Genomic DNA, 15453 nt, shown 5'->3' with positions numbered 1-15453 from the left:
TTTAACGTCCGTTCTCTCTGCGCTCCTGAGTCTTGGAGCTGCCCCGGGTGGTAACAGTGCGGCTGTTCTTTATGCTGGTGGCGAGGCATTGGGAGCTGCTGGTTCAGCATGTGGTGCGGGGTCCCAGCAGCAATGGTGGCCTTTTGCGCCGGGCTTTGGGTCTCTAACCCGGGGCAGGCGCAGGGCCAGGAGGCCGGGGGACGGCCAGGCGCTGACTGTGAAGGTGAGCGGTGTGAGACCTGCTTGCATGGCGGTGGCACCGCGTCGCAGCGCAGCTGTTGTCGGCTTTGGCTTCCCCCGGCCCTGGCTATAAATAACATTTCTCTCAGGAAATGTGAGCCCTGGCTCTGGTTTCTGATCGCCTTCGCCCAATCCTAGGCAAGTTTCTAGCCGTGCCCAGTGACACCTTCAGGCCGCGTTCTTAACCATGCTCTCTCTATTAAGCTGCTTCAGTCAAAACTGGTGGGTGTGGAGTTGGATTCGATTTTGTGCAGACGCGTCTAGATGCAGAGGACCCTGGCGCCAGATTGATTCTGCTGCCCTAACCGGCGAGACTTGTTTTTCTTTACACAGGAGAAGGCTTTCACGTTCAAGTTGGTTTGTAACTGCCAAGAGGACAAAACATGACAAATTGTCTGCAGTTGAGTTGAAATGTCTTAAATCAGAGGACGTAACTAACACTTCTTACGCTTTTACGGAGAAAAGTTGCTTTACCGAGGATTACGTTAGCTCCTCGAGAGAGAAGGAATACAGAAGAGTTGATTTCCTTTTTTGTTCACAGAATCTCGTATGTGGACTTGCAGTCAGAACACCTAGGTCTACGTCCCACCCAGCCTTCCAGCTCTGAGGCCAGTGTATCGGATTCTTGCAAAATCAACATGATAATACCTATTTCAGAATTCGGAAGGCTGTTAACGAGATCAAATATGATAATTAGCTATGCTAGCCCCTTAACTCCTGGACTACTGTAGCACTTCCTTCCGTGTTTCATTCATTGAAGTAATTAGTTTAAATGTATATCACCCTCACCCTTCCCTGAGCTTGCGAATCTATTCTTACATAATAGGAAATAGTAGGTTCACAATATATGTTGAAGTAATGGATGGGTATATATGGTACTATAACTGAATAAAGTCTTCACAATCGGAGTCCAGTTTTCTATCAGCGCTGCAATAATTACACTTTTCTCCAGAAATTTAAAATACCTACATGATACTGTTTTTAAACTTTAGATATAGATATTTGCTCAGCTAAGTTGTAATTTTATTTAAAGATCCCTTTATGACTGCAACCTAGATGTTTAAAGCAAAATTTGTGAGGTGTAAACAATTGAGAGAGTTAGTCATCAGTAATTTAATTTCTGGATCTTTGACTTAAAACCATTTCAGAAGGGCCAGAGCATCTGGACTAATTAAATGTGAGGCTTCTAACATCTCTCCTGAATTTATTACAACATATTGTGATTATTAACTTGCATGTATGACTAACCTGGGTATACATTTACATTCGTTAAAGAAATTGTAGAATCACAGTGAAGGAAGTACTGGTTTTAGAACAAAAAGAAATAAGAGTCTAGATCTGGCTCTGTTTCCTCTTATGAGTGGTTATCATCAGCCAATTAATTTCCCCACAATGTATAAGATTAAAATGCTGCACAATACATACTGTAGGGCAAATTTCCATTCTTGACTACTCTGTGGCCCAGGACACTACTGACTTGTCAGTAAAAACTAAGAGTCCATGAAAACAAAAATATTGATGTATTTTATCAAGTTTATAGAGTATTTTGAAAAAACATTTAAATTCATTGGCTACATTTTAAAATTGGGAGATGTCATATTAAAAAAATGCAGATTTCTGGCTTATCTGCAAGACCAGATGACCAGTCAAGACTAGCGCTCGTGTCCATCTAGTGGGAATTGGCTGTGGCAGCTCTTTTTAGAAAGGACATGTGTTCTCCAGGTTTTTGTTTTTGTTTTTCCTAAACTAGGATCACTTTACCCATTCCTTTTACTTTCCTGGGCCCTCCTTTTAGGTCCTGTGAAGCTAACTGAAAAAAAAATATATATATATATAAACATTTCTGGATCTCCTTAAAAGCACTGTTTTATGGGACTACTTAATTTTTTTTTAACTTTGAAATAATTATAGATTCACTTACGGGACTACTTTTAAACAAAAACCCTACAACATAAATAAGAGGAGTATGGTTATCTGGTTGTAGCAATACATACATGCCAGGAAACAAATTATTAATTTGGTGATTTATAGCGAGATTATTTTCTTCATGTCAACCCAAGGAATAACTTTCCATTTTTATTGTGACTTCTCTGTGGCATGGGGCACCACTGACTTCTTTCTTCTTCAGAAAATGTCTTCTCTTGATGGCCATGAGAATGCCTTATTTGCTATCTCTGGGCCTTGTTCATAATGCCTTTGTGGGCTTCTCATTCTCTAGCCATGGCTTCAATATTAGAACTTTCCACAGTTCTGCCCTCTGCCCTCCTTTCTTCTTGGTCTAAACATTCTTCTGTGCAATCAGAATAAACCGATCAAAGTCACATTAATCTCAAATGTTTATATCCAACCCACCTCCTTTCTAGAATCCCAGACCTTGCATCCAACTGACTGAACATCCCTACTTAGGTATCTTACACCTCAGACTCAACAGAGTCACAAAGTCGTAGTCTTCCCCGCTACTCAGTGCCCCAAACCTGTTAGCTTATGGCATCAGTAGATAGCTGGTCAGCTAGCCAGGGACTTCTCTCTCCCTGATCCCATACACCCATCCTTTCTCCTTCCCCAGCTCCAGTGTTTCTGCCTTCCTTACTGCCGCAACAGCATCCTTCCCCTGGCAGCATGATAATGTTATTCTCTTACTTAATATCTTGCGGTGATCTACCAATTTCCTCCGGGGAGGTGACTCCCCTCTGTTCTCAGACAGTATCTAGTGCGTGTCTCATAGTGTTGAGAAATTGTCTTGGTCTCCTCCACGTGGACACTCCTGGGAAGTCAAGACTCTTTCTCTCACCACATCATCTCCAGCAGTTACCAGGGTGCAGGGCATAAGGTAGGCACTCAATTGTGTTGCAAATGTATACATATATGCTGCAATAAAATTTTGTGTCACTTTTAGCGAGTCAAAAGTATATCTTTTAACGTCCAAGTTAGAATTCCCAACTCCCATCATTTAGGTAATACATTGACAGAGTGACAGTTGAGATGTAAAAGTCATATGTAGGTGTGTCGTTGGAATAGAGAACGAGCAATGAGGCATTGGAACACCGGGTTTCTTTTGCAGGAAGAGGAGACTTAGAGGTCATTAAAGATGGTTTCTGCATTAATCATTACAGCAGGTGTCTCTTTTGCATACTAGGTCTATTTGCTAATTACACTTAGCAAAATACATGTTGGCAAATGTCTCATTTTCTGCATGCATTCTATTGATAGTATTAGCACAGCTCATCAGTCAGTCCCTCCTTTTTAATCCTTTCTTTGCTTGTCTTCTGGGACACACTCTTTGATCTCATCCTGCCTTACTGGCTGTTCCTTTCATTCTCTTTCTAGTTCTTTCCATCTTCCTAATTTCTAAACAATAGAATTTCACAAGGGGGGAGGGTATAGCTCAAGTGGTAGAGTGCATGCTTAGCATGCATGAGGTCCTGGGTTCAATCCCCAGTACCTCCTCTAAGAATAAAATCAATGAATAAACCTAAATACCTCCCCCCACCAAAACAAAAAACAAAACAAAACAAAAAAAAAAGAATTTCACAAGACTGAGACCTCTCCTTATCCTGTGGTCTCATCCCACAAAGGCCATTTTAAGGTTGATGACCTACAAATTTAGCGTTCATCCTACAACTCACCCCTGAACTCCAGATTTATATACCCAGCAAGTTTTCACTGTTTGCAGTGTCTGACATTGTATTAGGACTCTCCAGAGAAACAGAACCAATAGGATAGGTACATACATACAGATAGATTTATTATAAGGAATTGGCTTTCCTGATTATGGAGGTGGAGATGTCTAAAATTTGCAGTGTGGGCTGACAGGCTGGGATCTGGAAAGCCAATGGTGGAAGGCAGTTTGCTGGAGAATTCCCTCTTGCTTGGGTAATCTTTTTTGTTCTATTCAGGCCTTCAACTGATTGGATGAGTTATCCACATTATGGGGGGCAATCTGCTTTAACCAAAGTTCACTGATTTAAATGTTAATCTCACTCAAAAACACCCTCCAAGTAGACACAGAAGCCACATAAACTTAATCATCACAACTGTGTAGAAGCATCTCAAACGTCACATGTCAAGACAGAATTCCTGCTTGTCTTCATGAGCGCACTTTTCCTGCAGCCTTCCCAGTTCAGCAAATGGCAACTCCACTCTTGTAGTTTCTCAGGCCAAAATCCTTGGAGTCATCCTTGACATCTGTCTCCCCCTACCCCCTCACCCACTCCACCATCCAATCCATTAGCAAATTCTTTTGGTTCTGCTTAAAACCTTTAATGGTGCCCCTTCTCAGAGTACGACCCAGAATCCTTACCATGGCCTCAAAGCCCTAGATGGCCTGGCACAGTGCTACTTACTTGACCTCTTTTTCTACTATCCTCCCTCTTGGTCACTCTTCTTCTATTACACTGACTCCCTTACTGTTCTTGGACCTGCCAAGGACACGCGTGCACTGTTTCTCCCCTCTGCCTGGAGAGTTCTTCCCAAGCACTATGTTTGAGTTGTTCTTTCACTTCCTTAAGGTCTCTGTACACACACTACTTTCTCTGCCCACCCCTTTTAGAATAATACTATTACCTTGTCACCCTCTATCCCCCTTACCATGTTTCTTTTTCTTCATAGCCACAAGATTCTTTTGTTTATTCACAAGAACGTCATCCTTGAGAGTTCTTACGAACTTTCTTTTTCAACAACCTAGAGCATTGTCTGGAACTTACTAATTGGCCAATAAATATTTATTAAAACCACAGAATGACTGTTATAATTTGTGTTCTGTTCCTATTAAATAGCATGAGGAATGAATATAATTTCAAATTCTAAAAAATGACACTTCTGGTCCTCCAGCTGAAAGCAACTAAAAACACTGGATGAATAAAAGTGTGAAAATGTTTGAAGTGTAAGTTAGTAAGGCACACCCAGAGGCAAAAGACAAAGAGAAAGTGGGCACCAAAAGGGGTAAAGAGCCCCCTGAAGCTGGATTTGTCTTGAGGGCATTTGCTACCCAGGCGATCTGAACTTAGATTTTCATGGCTGTAAAATAAAGAGAATGGATAAAGTAAGTAATTAAAGAGAATAAAGACATAGCCCAGAATGTTACCAATAAGGAGTGAAATACTAGCTCCTCCCCCAATTCCTCTGGGGCCCCAGAGAGCTGGACCTCCATCATAAAGAGCGACCTGGGAATAACTACAGCTCTCCTACCATCTTTAGAGACTAAAAAGAACTGTAATACTTGAATTTTTTTTACTGAGTAAAAGAGAAAGCAAAAACGTCTCCTGATCACTCATACTCACAAGCTAGCACGTATATGCACTGAAGCTCAAATTTACAGTCAACCTGGATGGCCCCAAACATTTCAAACTGAGAATTTAGTTTAAAGAGATTTCAAGCTGACATCAGTAAATGTTAATCTTACCTATAGGAATCCACCTTCAACCCAGTCCCACAAAACTCTAGTAACTCCCACAAAAATCCTAAGAAATAAAGTTCACATTCAGAAAAGTCACAAAGCTATGGAAAGAAGGGCACCATAAGTAGCAGAGATGAGACAAGAGACAGAAGACACAGGCCTGGAAAGGCTTCAGGTATTAAAATTATCAGGCACAGAATATAAAATATGTTTATTATTATGTTTAAAGAAATAAAAGAAGGAATTGAAAATATGAATAAAGTCTAGGAAGCTATTAAAAATGTCCAACCATATTTGGAGAAGAACTAAATAAGCATCTAAAAGTAGAAATTAATCGATTAACAGCAGATTAGACAGAGCTGAGAAAAGAATTAGTGAGTTAGAAGATTGAAGAGCTTGTCAAAAAGGAATCACTGAGAGATTGAGAATAAAAATATGAAACAGGGACAGAAGTACAATGAGGATAAAGAGAAAACAAAATTCCAACAAAGGTTAGTTGCACTTCCAGAAGAAGATGAGAGAGAGTATGGCTGGAGCAAAAGAGATGATAGCTCATTTTCCCAGACTAATCAAAGTCATAAACCCACAGATTTTGAAGTTCAGCACGTGCCGAACAGTATAAATAAAAATCATTCCACATCTTATCACATCAGAAGGGAACTACAAAACACGAATGGAGAACAGAGACAATCTTCAACACAGAGAAGGAAGACTGATGACCTCCAAAGAAATAGCAACTAGATGATCAGATGACTTAACATTGAAAAGCCCAAAGTCACAGCTAGTAAACAGTTAAGCCAGCATTTGGACCCCGAGAGTCTGGCTTCAGCGCCCAAGCACTGAATCACTACCTATACTGCCTTCTGAGTGTGGCTTTGGGAACTGATTTATTTAAGGCAATATAAAAAAATAAAATTGGAACAATGAAGTAGTGTACAAATTATTCAAGAACTTCTGGTTATTCTTAAAGTCTTAACTCATTGTAACATGTATTATATTCCCAGGCTTCTAGTCCTGATACCAGCAAGACTAATCTGGTAACATTTTTGTTTGTTTGTTTTTCCTCTCTCCAAAATTAAGCTGGAGCAGAGAATGTGAGACTGACTTCAGTTCTAGAAGGTGTGAATGGAACTGTTCCTAGTCCACTGATAATTTAATCATTCCACGAATGTGATTGTAAACGTTTATCATTATCTTTCCGAAAAAAGTTGTAGCTCTTTTCCTGCAGGTGGCATTGTTGTATTTTTCAAAAGCTAAGTTAAATAGTAAATACTCAAGTTAAAAGACAAAGAGTGTAAGGCTACATAAAAACATCCAACTATATGCTTTTTACAAGAGGTGGGTTTGGGGAAAATAGTTAAATCTTTCTCTTTCACAGGAAAAAAAAACTATAATAAATATCTAAGACAGTTAAAAAAATAAATATCTAAGACTGAAAATAAAATTCAAGAATTAGCCACAGGAACATGTTATTTAAAATTTGTGAATTCCAAAGGAATCAGCTAAAAGACTTCAAAGTGAAAGCTTTGAGTTTGGGGGAAATGGGGAAGGGGAGGCAAGGGACACTGTTTTTCATATCAGACATTTTATACCTCATTGACTTTAAACATGGTGGGGGGAGGGAGAGAGAGGGAGAGAGAAGAGATGTGGGAACCACGAGTATAAAAATTATTTTACAGGATTTTTCTTAAAGAGGAGTGGAGAAATGGGATGGTATTTGGTGTTAGGGGTGATGTGATGTTGAGAGAGGTTTTGTTGTTTTTAAGATGTGAGAAATAACAGTGTGTGGCAGCCTAATAGAAAAAGCCAGGAGAGAAAGAGGGCAGAGGTGCAGAAAAAGAGAGTTGACAGTATGGGCTTAGCAGGTGGAAGGACTGTCACAGTCCATTCAGAGAATTAAGGTAGACTGTGCCGGTACAAGTGTGGTGGATGTGGTGGCAGAAGCAAGTGAGAGGTCTTTCCTCTTGCTTCCCCCCCTCCCCCAGAGAAACAGGAAGCACGATCATCAGTGAGGCTGGGGTGGAGGTGTCAGACAAGGTTTCGGAGACAGCAGCTGCGCCATCGTCATTCTGGGACTGGGATAGAGTGTGAGTAAGGTCAACGTAGTAGAATTGTGGAGCAGCACGGATGGCTCACTTGAAATTAGTGATGATGAGCTTGAAGTGAGACCAGTGAGCATGGCTGTGTTATTTCCTCCAGCTGTGTTCAGTGAGTATAGGTGCAAAGTGGGTGGAGAGATGGCTTTAACCAGGGTTAAGGTTTTGCTAGGTGAGTACAACAAGGCAGAGAGATGCAAGGGAATTGAGTTCATGTGCAAAGGAGGGATTATAATGTTGAACCACGGAATCTGAGCTGGGTAGGGAAGCATAGTGAAAAGGTGGCAGAATCAATGGATAGAATGACCTGGCAAGGTCAGAGAAAGGTTGGCATTGGGGCGTTAGAGGTTGTGAGCTGTAAAGATGGGAGGTGATGGTCAGACAGTGGGATGTTTCCACTGAGATTCTAGAGAGGTGATAGTCACTGGTAATGGCTGGACCTCAGAGTATGACCATGGTGATTTTTCATGTATGCTGGATGTTAACCCTTTGTCAATTATATGTTGTAAATATCTTACTCCAGTTTGTGGCTTGTCTTATTTACTTATGATTTCTTTTGCATTACAAAAGTGTTTAATTTTGATGTACTCAAAATATATGATCTGTGTTTTGATATCTTCTTTAAGAAATACTCCTCTGTCCTGATGTCATGAAGATGCTTTCCTGTGATTTCTTCTGAAATTTTTCTAGTGTTGCTCTTCCCATGTCTTTATTCACCCGGGATTCACATTTCTGTGTAGTTTTGGAGAGAGATCTAAGTTTGTATTTTTCCATAGTAGGTTATCCTAGTGTCACTTACTGACTAGCCCATTTTTCTCCACTGATTTTTTAGCATCACTTCTGTCCTATATTAAGCTCCTCTATATTTGTGCATGTTTCTAGACTCACTATTTTGTTCCATTGGTCTATATCTGTGCCAGACCCACTGTTTTAAATGCTATAGACTTAGAATTAGGTCTTAATATCAGATAAGGTTTACTTCCCAAACGCCTTCTTCCAGCATCTCTTGGCTTTCATTTGTTCTTGTTTTCTTCATATGTATTTTTGGATCAGCTTGTCAAATCTATAAAAAATCCTATTGGGATTTTTATAACATTGAGTTTATAGATTTACTTAATAATTGTCATCCATAATACTGGATCTTTCCATTCAAGAAGATAGTTTATCTTCCAATTTCTTAGGTCAAATTTTAGGTCTTTTGATACAGTTATATAATTTTTTCCTTGAAAATCTTGATATATTGCTAAATTTATTTCTGGTTACCCTAGAATTTGCCACTCTTCCTTATGGTGTTTTCCTAGAATTCTCTTCCTAATATTAGAGATGCTGTTTTCCAGCATAAACTCTGGCCTCCATTTCCTTCTCAGCTGGCTTGGGCTAGACATTCGCCCCTTTGGGAAAGCAACATTGGAAAGCAGCCTCCTCCTGCGGCAGAGGAACCTGGTGGATAAGAGTATGTGCCCAGAGTCAGACCATCTGGGATCGAATTCCCTCCCTATCACTTCTTGGGCAAGTGCATTGGCCTCTCTCTGACTCAGTTTCTTCACCTGTAAGATGAAGATAGTAATGTATCTGCATCAGAGCTTTGTTCTGAGACGTGAATGAGTACATACACATAACATGCTCAGAACAGTGCCAACGAATGGTACCTATGATGGTTCTTACTGTCTGTGCCTCTTTGAGCTCCATCTCTTCACTGGCTCTGGACCCTGGGATTGAAAATGATTGTTCAAATTGGGGTTTCACTTCAGGACAATGATGATGGAACAAAGAGGCAGATGCAGACCACCAAGGGGCTTCACTCACGACACATATTCAGGTTTTTCTCTGTGCTTTAAACTAAGCTGTCCCAAGCATCGTATCCTAGAGAAGGCTATATTTCCTTTTAGCGTTAGTCAGATTTTGTGGGAAAGTTCTCATAAGGTAGAACTTGGTTCCAAAGAACGATGGGCTGATTCAATAAGCTCATATTATTCAAGGCCCAATACCAAGTTAGTAGCTGCAGCCTTGAAACCATTCTTACATTTAATTTGAATTTGTTGTCACAGTGTCTTGAATCGTACTTTTTTATTTAGTGAGTGGGACAGATACATAAATGTCGTGGTTATATTATACTTAAACGCACCACTTCTTCGTTCCTTCTAGTATGCAATGAATTCCTGAGTCGATTCTACAACTCCCTGACAGCCAGAGGGGTCGACTTTTCTCTGGAAACCCTAGAAAAAGAACTGATCAGCTTTTGCCTGGATGTCAAAGGAAAAGAAAACCGCCTGGTATGCACATTTTCACCTTTCATCTTCCCCTTGAAAACATTTTCCACTTGAAGAAAACTACTGGTCATTTCATTCCTCATCTTGAATTTAATGTTCTCCTACTTGGATGCTTGCCTCGAGCACCTTGACTATAGACAGCAAACAGGAATTGATCTTTCAGGGAGATGAAGTCACAAATATTTTCATCTAGAATACATCTGGTTTCGTTTGGCTTTCTGAATAAACCACAGGGCAACCAAGCCCACTATCTCTTAAATAAAATTATACAATTGAATTCCTAATGAGAATTTACTCTCCTGGGTGGGTAGACCTTCCATTTCTTATCAAGACAATGAGTGAAACCTATCAAAATATTTTCATATCACTATTTATGCATAATTAATAAAGTATGTTTTCTTGTAATGATGTTTCCTGGGTACATACACATGACTCATTTTAATATACTGTTTTACAGTGCTAAAGACAATCTTGGGCCAATTCATTTCACCTGAAGTTGTCATGTTGCATTTTCAGTTAAATTTGCCTTGTTGACTGCTCACCACTGGCACCTGTAAAAATCTCAGCACTTATCTGTGCCATTAAATGTTATATTTTAAAATGTAAAATGCTTGCCAGGTAGTTTAAAAGGGAGTAGAACATGATGGAACAGGGCATGGACTCCAGAGCCCAGAGGCTAGATTTTTTAATTAATTCAGTCTCTCCTACTTGCCAGTTGGGTGACCTCCAGTTGCTTGGGTGTAAAATGGGGATAATAGGAGGACGTACATCACAGGAGTGCTGTGAGAATTCATACATAATACCTTTAAAGCCCCGAGAGCAGCACCTGAAACAGACAAAAACATTTAACAAGTGTTGGTGCTTATCATCAGTCCTGAAGCATCGTGAGAATTGCAGGGCACTTCTAACTAGGCTGATCGTGGGAATGGAGTCGTTCGTTTTCTGGTGCCCTAGTGAGCAGGGGTTAAAATTTAATAGCTGGGCCATGAAAACTAGGTTAACCTCTTTCTCACTTCTTGAAACTACACTGCTTGCTTTATTCGGTGTCTGGGCCACTAAGTTCTCTTCATTCTCCTTCAGTGCTACTATCTGGGAGCAACAGAAGATGCAGCCGCAAAGATCCTAAGTGAGGTCACTCGCCCGATGAGTGTGCACATGCCTGCGATGAAGATTTGTGAGAAGCTGAAGAAGGTGGACAGCCAGATCTGTGAGCTGAAATATGGTATAACAGAGTCAAATGTTTCCTCTCCAAACGTCTGACATGGTGCCAATTCTCTAAGCATAGGCCCAGCTGTCTAAAACGTCAGTGTTAGAAGGAAAGGAATTTACCCTTGCCAATAGGGTGTGGGGCTGCTGGATGGTGCCTAGTGCCCCCCGAGTTCCTCTGGAAGAAGAGAAATGAATACTGGCATAATCAGTATCAGGTAAACCTGCCCACCCAAATGGCAACGTTTAAACTCCTAAGTCTCCAAGGCAATGTCAAATGCAAGGTCAAGGTGAAGTTCAAAATCTCAAGGGAGCAGTACTCATGGTGGATTAGCCCTCGGTATCCTATTAAGACAAAAGTTGTATCTATTCAAAGGTGATGTAAGCACTGTGACATTTGAAATGGGACTATAACTTTCTTCCTAGAGCCTAGATTCCACCAGCTTTAACTTTTAGGAAATAGGTTATTCACATCAAATCAGGTTTTGCCTGATGAAGTAGCCTTATCAGGGGTGCCTAAAATAAACAGCCAGGAAAGGAAGATGACCTATTTAAAACCTTGGCCTGATAGATTGCATATGCATCAATCTATTCTTATACGGAGGATTCGTATCTGGGCCAGCCTTTTGGGTAAATTGAATAGGTAGGATCAAAGGCTGGGAGAGTCCCCCCTCCACCCCGAGCCTATCCTTAACACCTGAAATTCCACAGTAGGAAGCCATTTCTTTTGCTTACGTCATTATTTTATGTTACATACCCAGTGTAGTATTATAAACTGCCTAAGTAATTAACACCCAATTCTGAATTATTTTAGTCTTGTTTTCCAACAGAGCTGTGGAATATGCCTACACACCATAGCTATGCAGCTGGCTTTTAGTAAGTTTAAGATTGGAAGATGCCAAAGACAACCTGCTTCTCTGTTTGCCAAGAGCAGGCCTTAACTTCCAGGCAGAGATGATGGGGCAAGCATCGTTTTATTGGTTTCCAAGCAACAAAGTAGAGGATGAATCACTGAGTCCATATAAACCATGGTCCTTAAAGGGACAAAACTGGGCTGGTTCTTTCATTCAACAAATTTATTTTACAAGATATTGAATATCAGACCAGTTTTGTCCCTTTGGGGACTATTTAATATCTTGTAGTAACTTACAACAAAAAAATATGAAAAGAAATATATATGTATGTATATGTATGCCATCAATAAAAAAATATAAAACAACAAATTTATTTTGAATAACTTCTACTATGTGCAAAGCATCTTACTGGGCTTCTTGAATAATAGAAAAATTAATCAGATATTATTGAGAGGAAATGAATACTTATGAATGTTTTGGCAATGCTAGCCACTAGAGGCCCTTGGGGAGCCATGAACTAGATTTATTTTTGGTATCGACCTTTTCCCTGTAGTTTTAAGGTGTCATAAATGATTTCCCCTTTTGAAAATTCATGCCAAATGCCAAGTTCTCCCGAATAACCTGAAGAAACTACCAATGCTTGCAAAAAAGTAGTTTTCTCCTTCAACCATTTATCTTGAATAGACCACAAGTTCTAAATTCTTCCCATCTTATTTTTTGGCAGGAAAGTTGAGATTGAACAGGGGCCTTTGAGCTGTGGATTATTAATAATTTAGGCTATAAAAACTTCTGCTCTTAAAGGTATTCTGTCAAGTCATCCATGAAATTAACAAACAAGATAAGTGTAGACTTGGAATATATTTTCAATTAGCAAGGTATTACTTGGTTTTTGGCCTGAAAGAATGTCTTTGCTCTGTTTTTTTAAACAATGGGAATCACTGTAAAAACTGTATGGATTCTCTGGAGTACAGAGTATAGCTGACTGTCCAAACAAAAAGGCTTTAAAATCCAATTATTATTTATTTCCAGCTTTAGTGAGATACAACTGACATTTAATGTTGTGTGAATTTAAGGTGTACAATGTGTTGATTTGATTTACCTATATATTGCAAAATGATTACCACCAGAAAACTCAGTAGTGCTTGCTAATACGGATGCTCATCTTTTACCACAAACATATCTTTGTATAAAAAGTGAACCATAAGTTTCTAGTTAATTACAATCTATGGCTTTCAGTTAGGCACACACGCAAGGCCATCCCAAAGCACCACCTTTTACTGATTCGCTCTTTTTTACCTTAGGAGCAGCACTTAGGATGTGGTGCTATTTGTTTTATGAACACTGACCTTGAGAAGCCATGGAGTGGTAGCAAATACTGCAAAGCTACACAGGCCCCTGTTTTGAAGCAAGGATCATTCTGTAGAAAAACAGTCTGATAGATCATTAATTATCCCAAGAGCTTTGTAGATAAGACATTTTTCTTAGGTATGTCTTGGTTTCCATAGACATAGCGATCGCTCCCCACTTTGGATCATAGGGTAGTCAGCACCAAGATAATCTTAGTTGTCTTTCTTTCTTTTTTCTTTCTTTCTTTCTTTCTTTCTTTCTTTCTTTCTTTCTTTCTTTCTTTCTTTCTTTCTTTCTTTCTTTCCTTCTTTCTCTCTTTCTTTCTCTCTTTCTTTCTCTCTTTCTTTCTCTCTTCCTTTCTCTCTTTCTTTCTTTCTTTCTTTCTTTCTTTCTCTTTTTTTTACAAGGATAAATGGTGGAAATTTTATTGGGGTTTAAAAAAAAATGGAATAATAGCCCATAGCTAGGAAATCAAGAAGTTGTTAGGAAAAAAGAGTTCAATGTGGTAATTTTAATCAATCCAGTTTTGGCCTTTAAATGCTTTGTGTGTTTCTGTTTTTTTCCCCCCGAGCTCCATTAAAGCTAACTTTGAATACGATTCAGCTTAACTAGAAAAGATTGTGAAGAGAATTTTGATTTTGTTTTTTATGATTACTGGTACTTTCTCTGTTCAAAGCACACATTTTGGAAACTTTCAGCATTTTAATTGGAATAGGTATTTTTGGAATATGGAAGGATAATACAGGTCAGGGATCTGCTGAAGTTTGAAATTGGCTCAGTATACATGCAAATATGCACACACATTTATATTTTTCTATTTTTTTTTATTAGTTGCCTTTCTAAGTGTTTGCTAGTTGGCTTTGTTTTTTATAAAAATTGTGATTTCCCTTTTTGTCATTAAGAAAAGAAATTGGACTTGGCATCAGTGGACCTGTCCAAGATGAGAGTCACAGAGCTGAAACAGATACTGTACAGCTGGGGAGAAGAGTGCAAGGCCTGTGCGGAAAAAACCGACTACGTGAATCTGATCAAAGAACTGGCACCCAAGTATGCAGCGATGCACCACAAAACAGAGCTCTGACTCCCGGAAGCCAGCGCATCATCCACTGTAGAGACACAATGACTCTCTAGGGTGTAGACATGTTGTTTGAGCATAACCAGGAATTGCAATGTTTGTGGTCTCAGATTTTTTTGTTTTAATATTACACTCAGAATTGATTACCAGGGTTTATAAGTAGAGCTGCTAATATTAGTGGTTTCTTAAATTTGCAATGTACTGAAAGCTACAGTGCCTTTCTCATAATTTTCTTGTATGTAGATTATCATTGCCTAGCTCCTAAAATTGGGGGAAGTGAACCACTGGCAAAGCAATGGAGTAAATTGATTCTAAGAAGGAAGAGATTGCTCAGAGGCCCCTGTCTGTGCACTAATTTTTAATTAAATATATTGGATTAGGACAAAAGGAATGATGTTTAGCTTATCTGACTCCCAACTTCAACCCAAATAATAACCTGGCATAATCAAAATTTTTTAAAAAGTAAACTGTAAGAAAAAAAATAAAACAAGTAAACTTTTAACTGCAAATCGGTCTGTGTTCTAGCTCTCTTGCCTTTCTGGTATCAGAAATGGGAGGGCAGGAAGCACTACTAGAAATTAGTGTTTCCTAGGTGAAGAAAAGCTATTTAAAACCTATTTAAACTTACTTAAAATAGATCAAGAATCCACATAAGTCCAGCCAGCATCTTAGCAAATTGTATCAACACTCGCATTGTTAACCGAACCAAGCTCAAGGTCTTTTGCCCTTCCTCCAATCACATATTAGACCAGCTTTTGATAGAGGATTAATTCATATTAAGAGCACCTACAGGCAACATGGTTCTTAATGGCATTTTGTGGTTCTTAATGCTATTTTATCAGCTTTAAGTTGGAAAATCACTTTTGATTCCATTTTCTGGCCACATAAGGAAAAGAAACCCACTGTAGAAATAAGTGCCTCTGTGTGGCAGGTGGAGGTGGGGAATGACTGCAGGGCCACTGGTGGGAAC

General features: G+C 39.4%; 1 protein-coding gene across 1 annotated transcript; it reads left to right on the top strand.

The window, feature by feature from the left end:
• Positions 1–14992, top strand: CDNF (cerebral dopamine neurotrophic factor). The gene is made up of 4 exons (XM_006191594.3): positions 1–223; positions 9877–10004; positions 11082–11223; positions 14311–14992. The coding sequence occupies exons 1-4, from the start codon at positions 109–111 to the stop codon at positions 14487–14489; spliced, it is 564 nt and encodes a 187-aa protein (XP_006191656.1). The 5' UTR covers positions 1–108; the 3' UTR covers positions 14490–14992.
• Positions 14993–15453: the final 461 nt, after the last annotated feature.

Source organism: Camelus ferus, chromosome 35 (genome assembly GCF_009834535.1).
Source record: "Camelus ferus isolate YT-003-E chromosome 35, BCGSAC_Cfer_1.0, whole genome shotgun sequence".
Lineage (NCBI taxonomy): Eukaryota > Metazoa > Chordata > Mammalia > Artiodactyla > Camelidae > Camelus > Camelus ferus.
This window is presented reverse-complemented; position numbering and strand designations above follow the sequence as displayed.

What these genes read in the sequence shown, in the direction of transcription:
- CDNF (XM_006191594.3), top strand. Translation starts at nt 109, where the DNA reads ATGTGGTGCGGGGTCCCAGCAGCAATGGTGGCCTTTTGCGCCGGGCTT. An exon ending in AAGGAAAAGAAAACCGCCTG is followed by an intron (nt 10,005 to 11,081) that starts GTATGCACATTT and finishes ATTCTCCTTCAG; the next exon opens with TGCTACTATCTGGGAGCAAC. An exon ending in GATCTGTGAGCTGAAATATG is followed by an intron (nt 11,224 to 14,310) that starts GTATAACAGAGT and finishes TTTGTCATTAAG; the next exon opens with AAAAGAAATTGGACTTGGCA.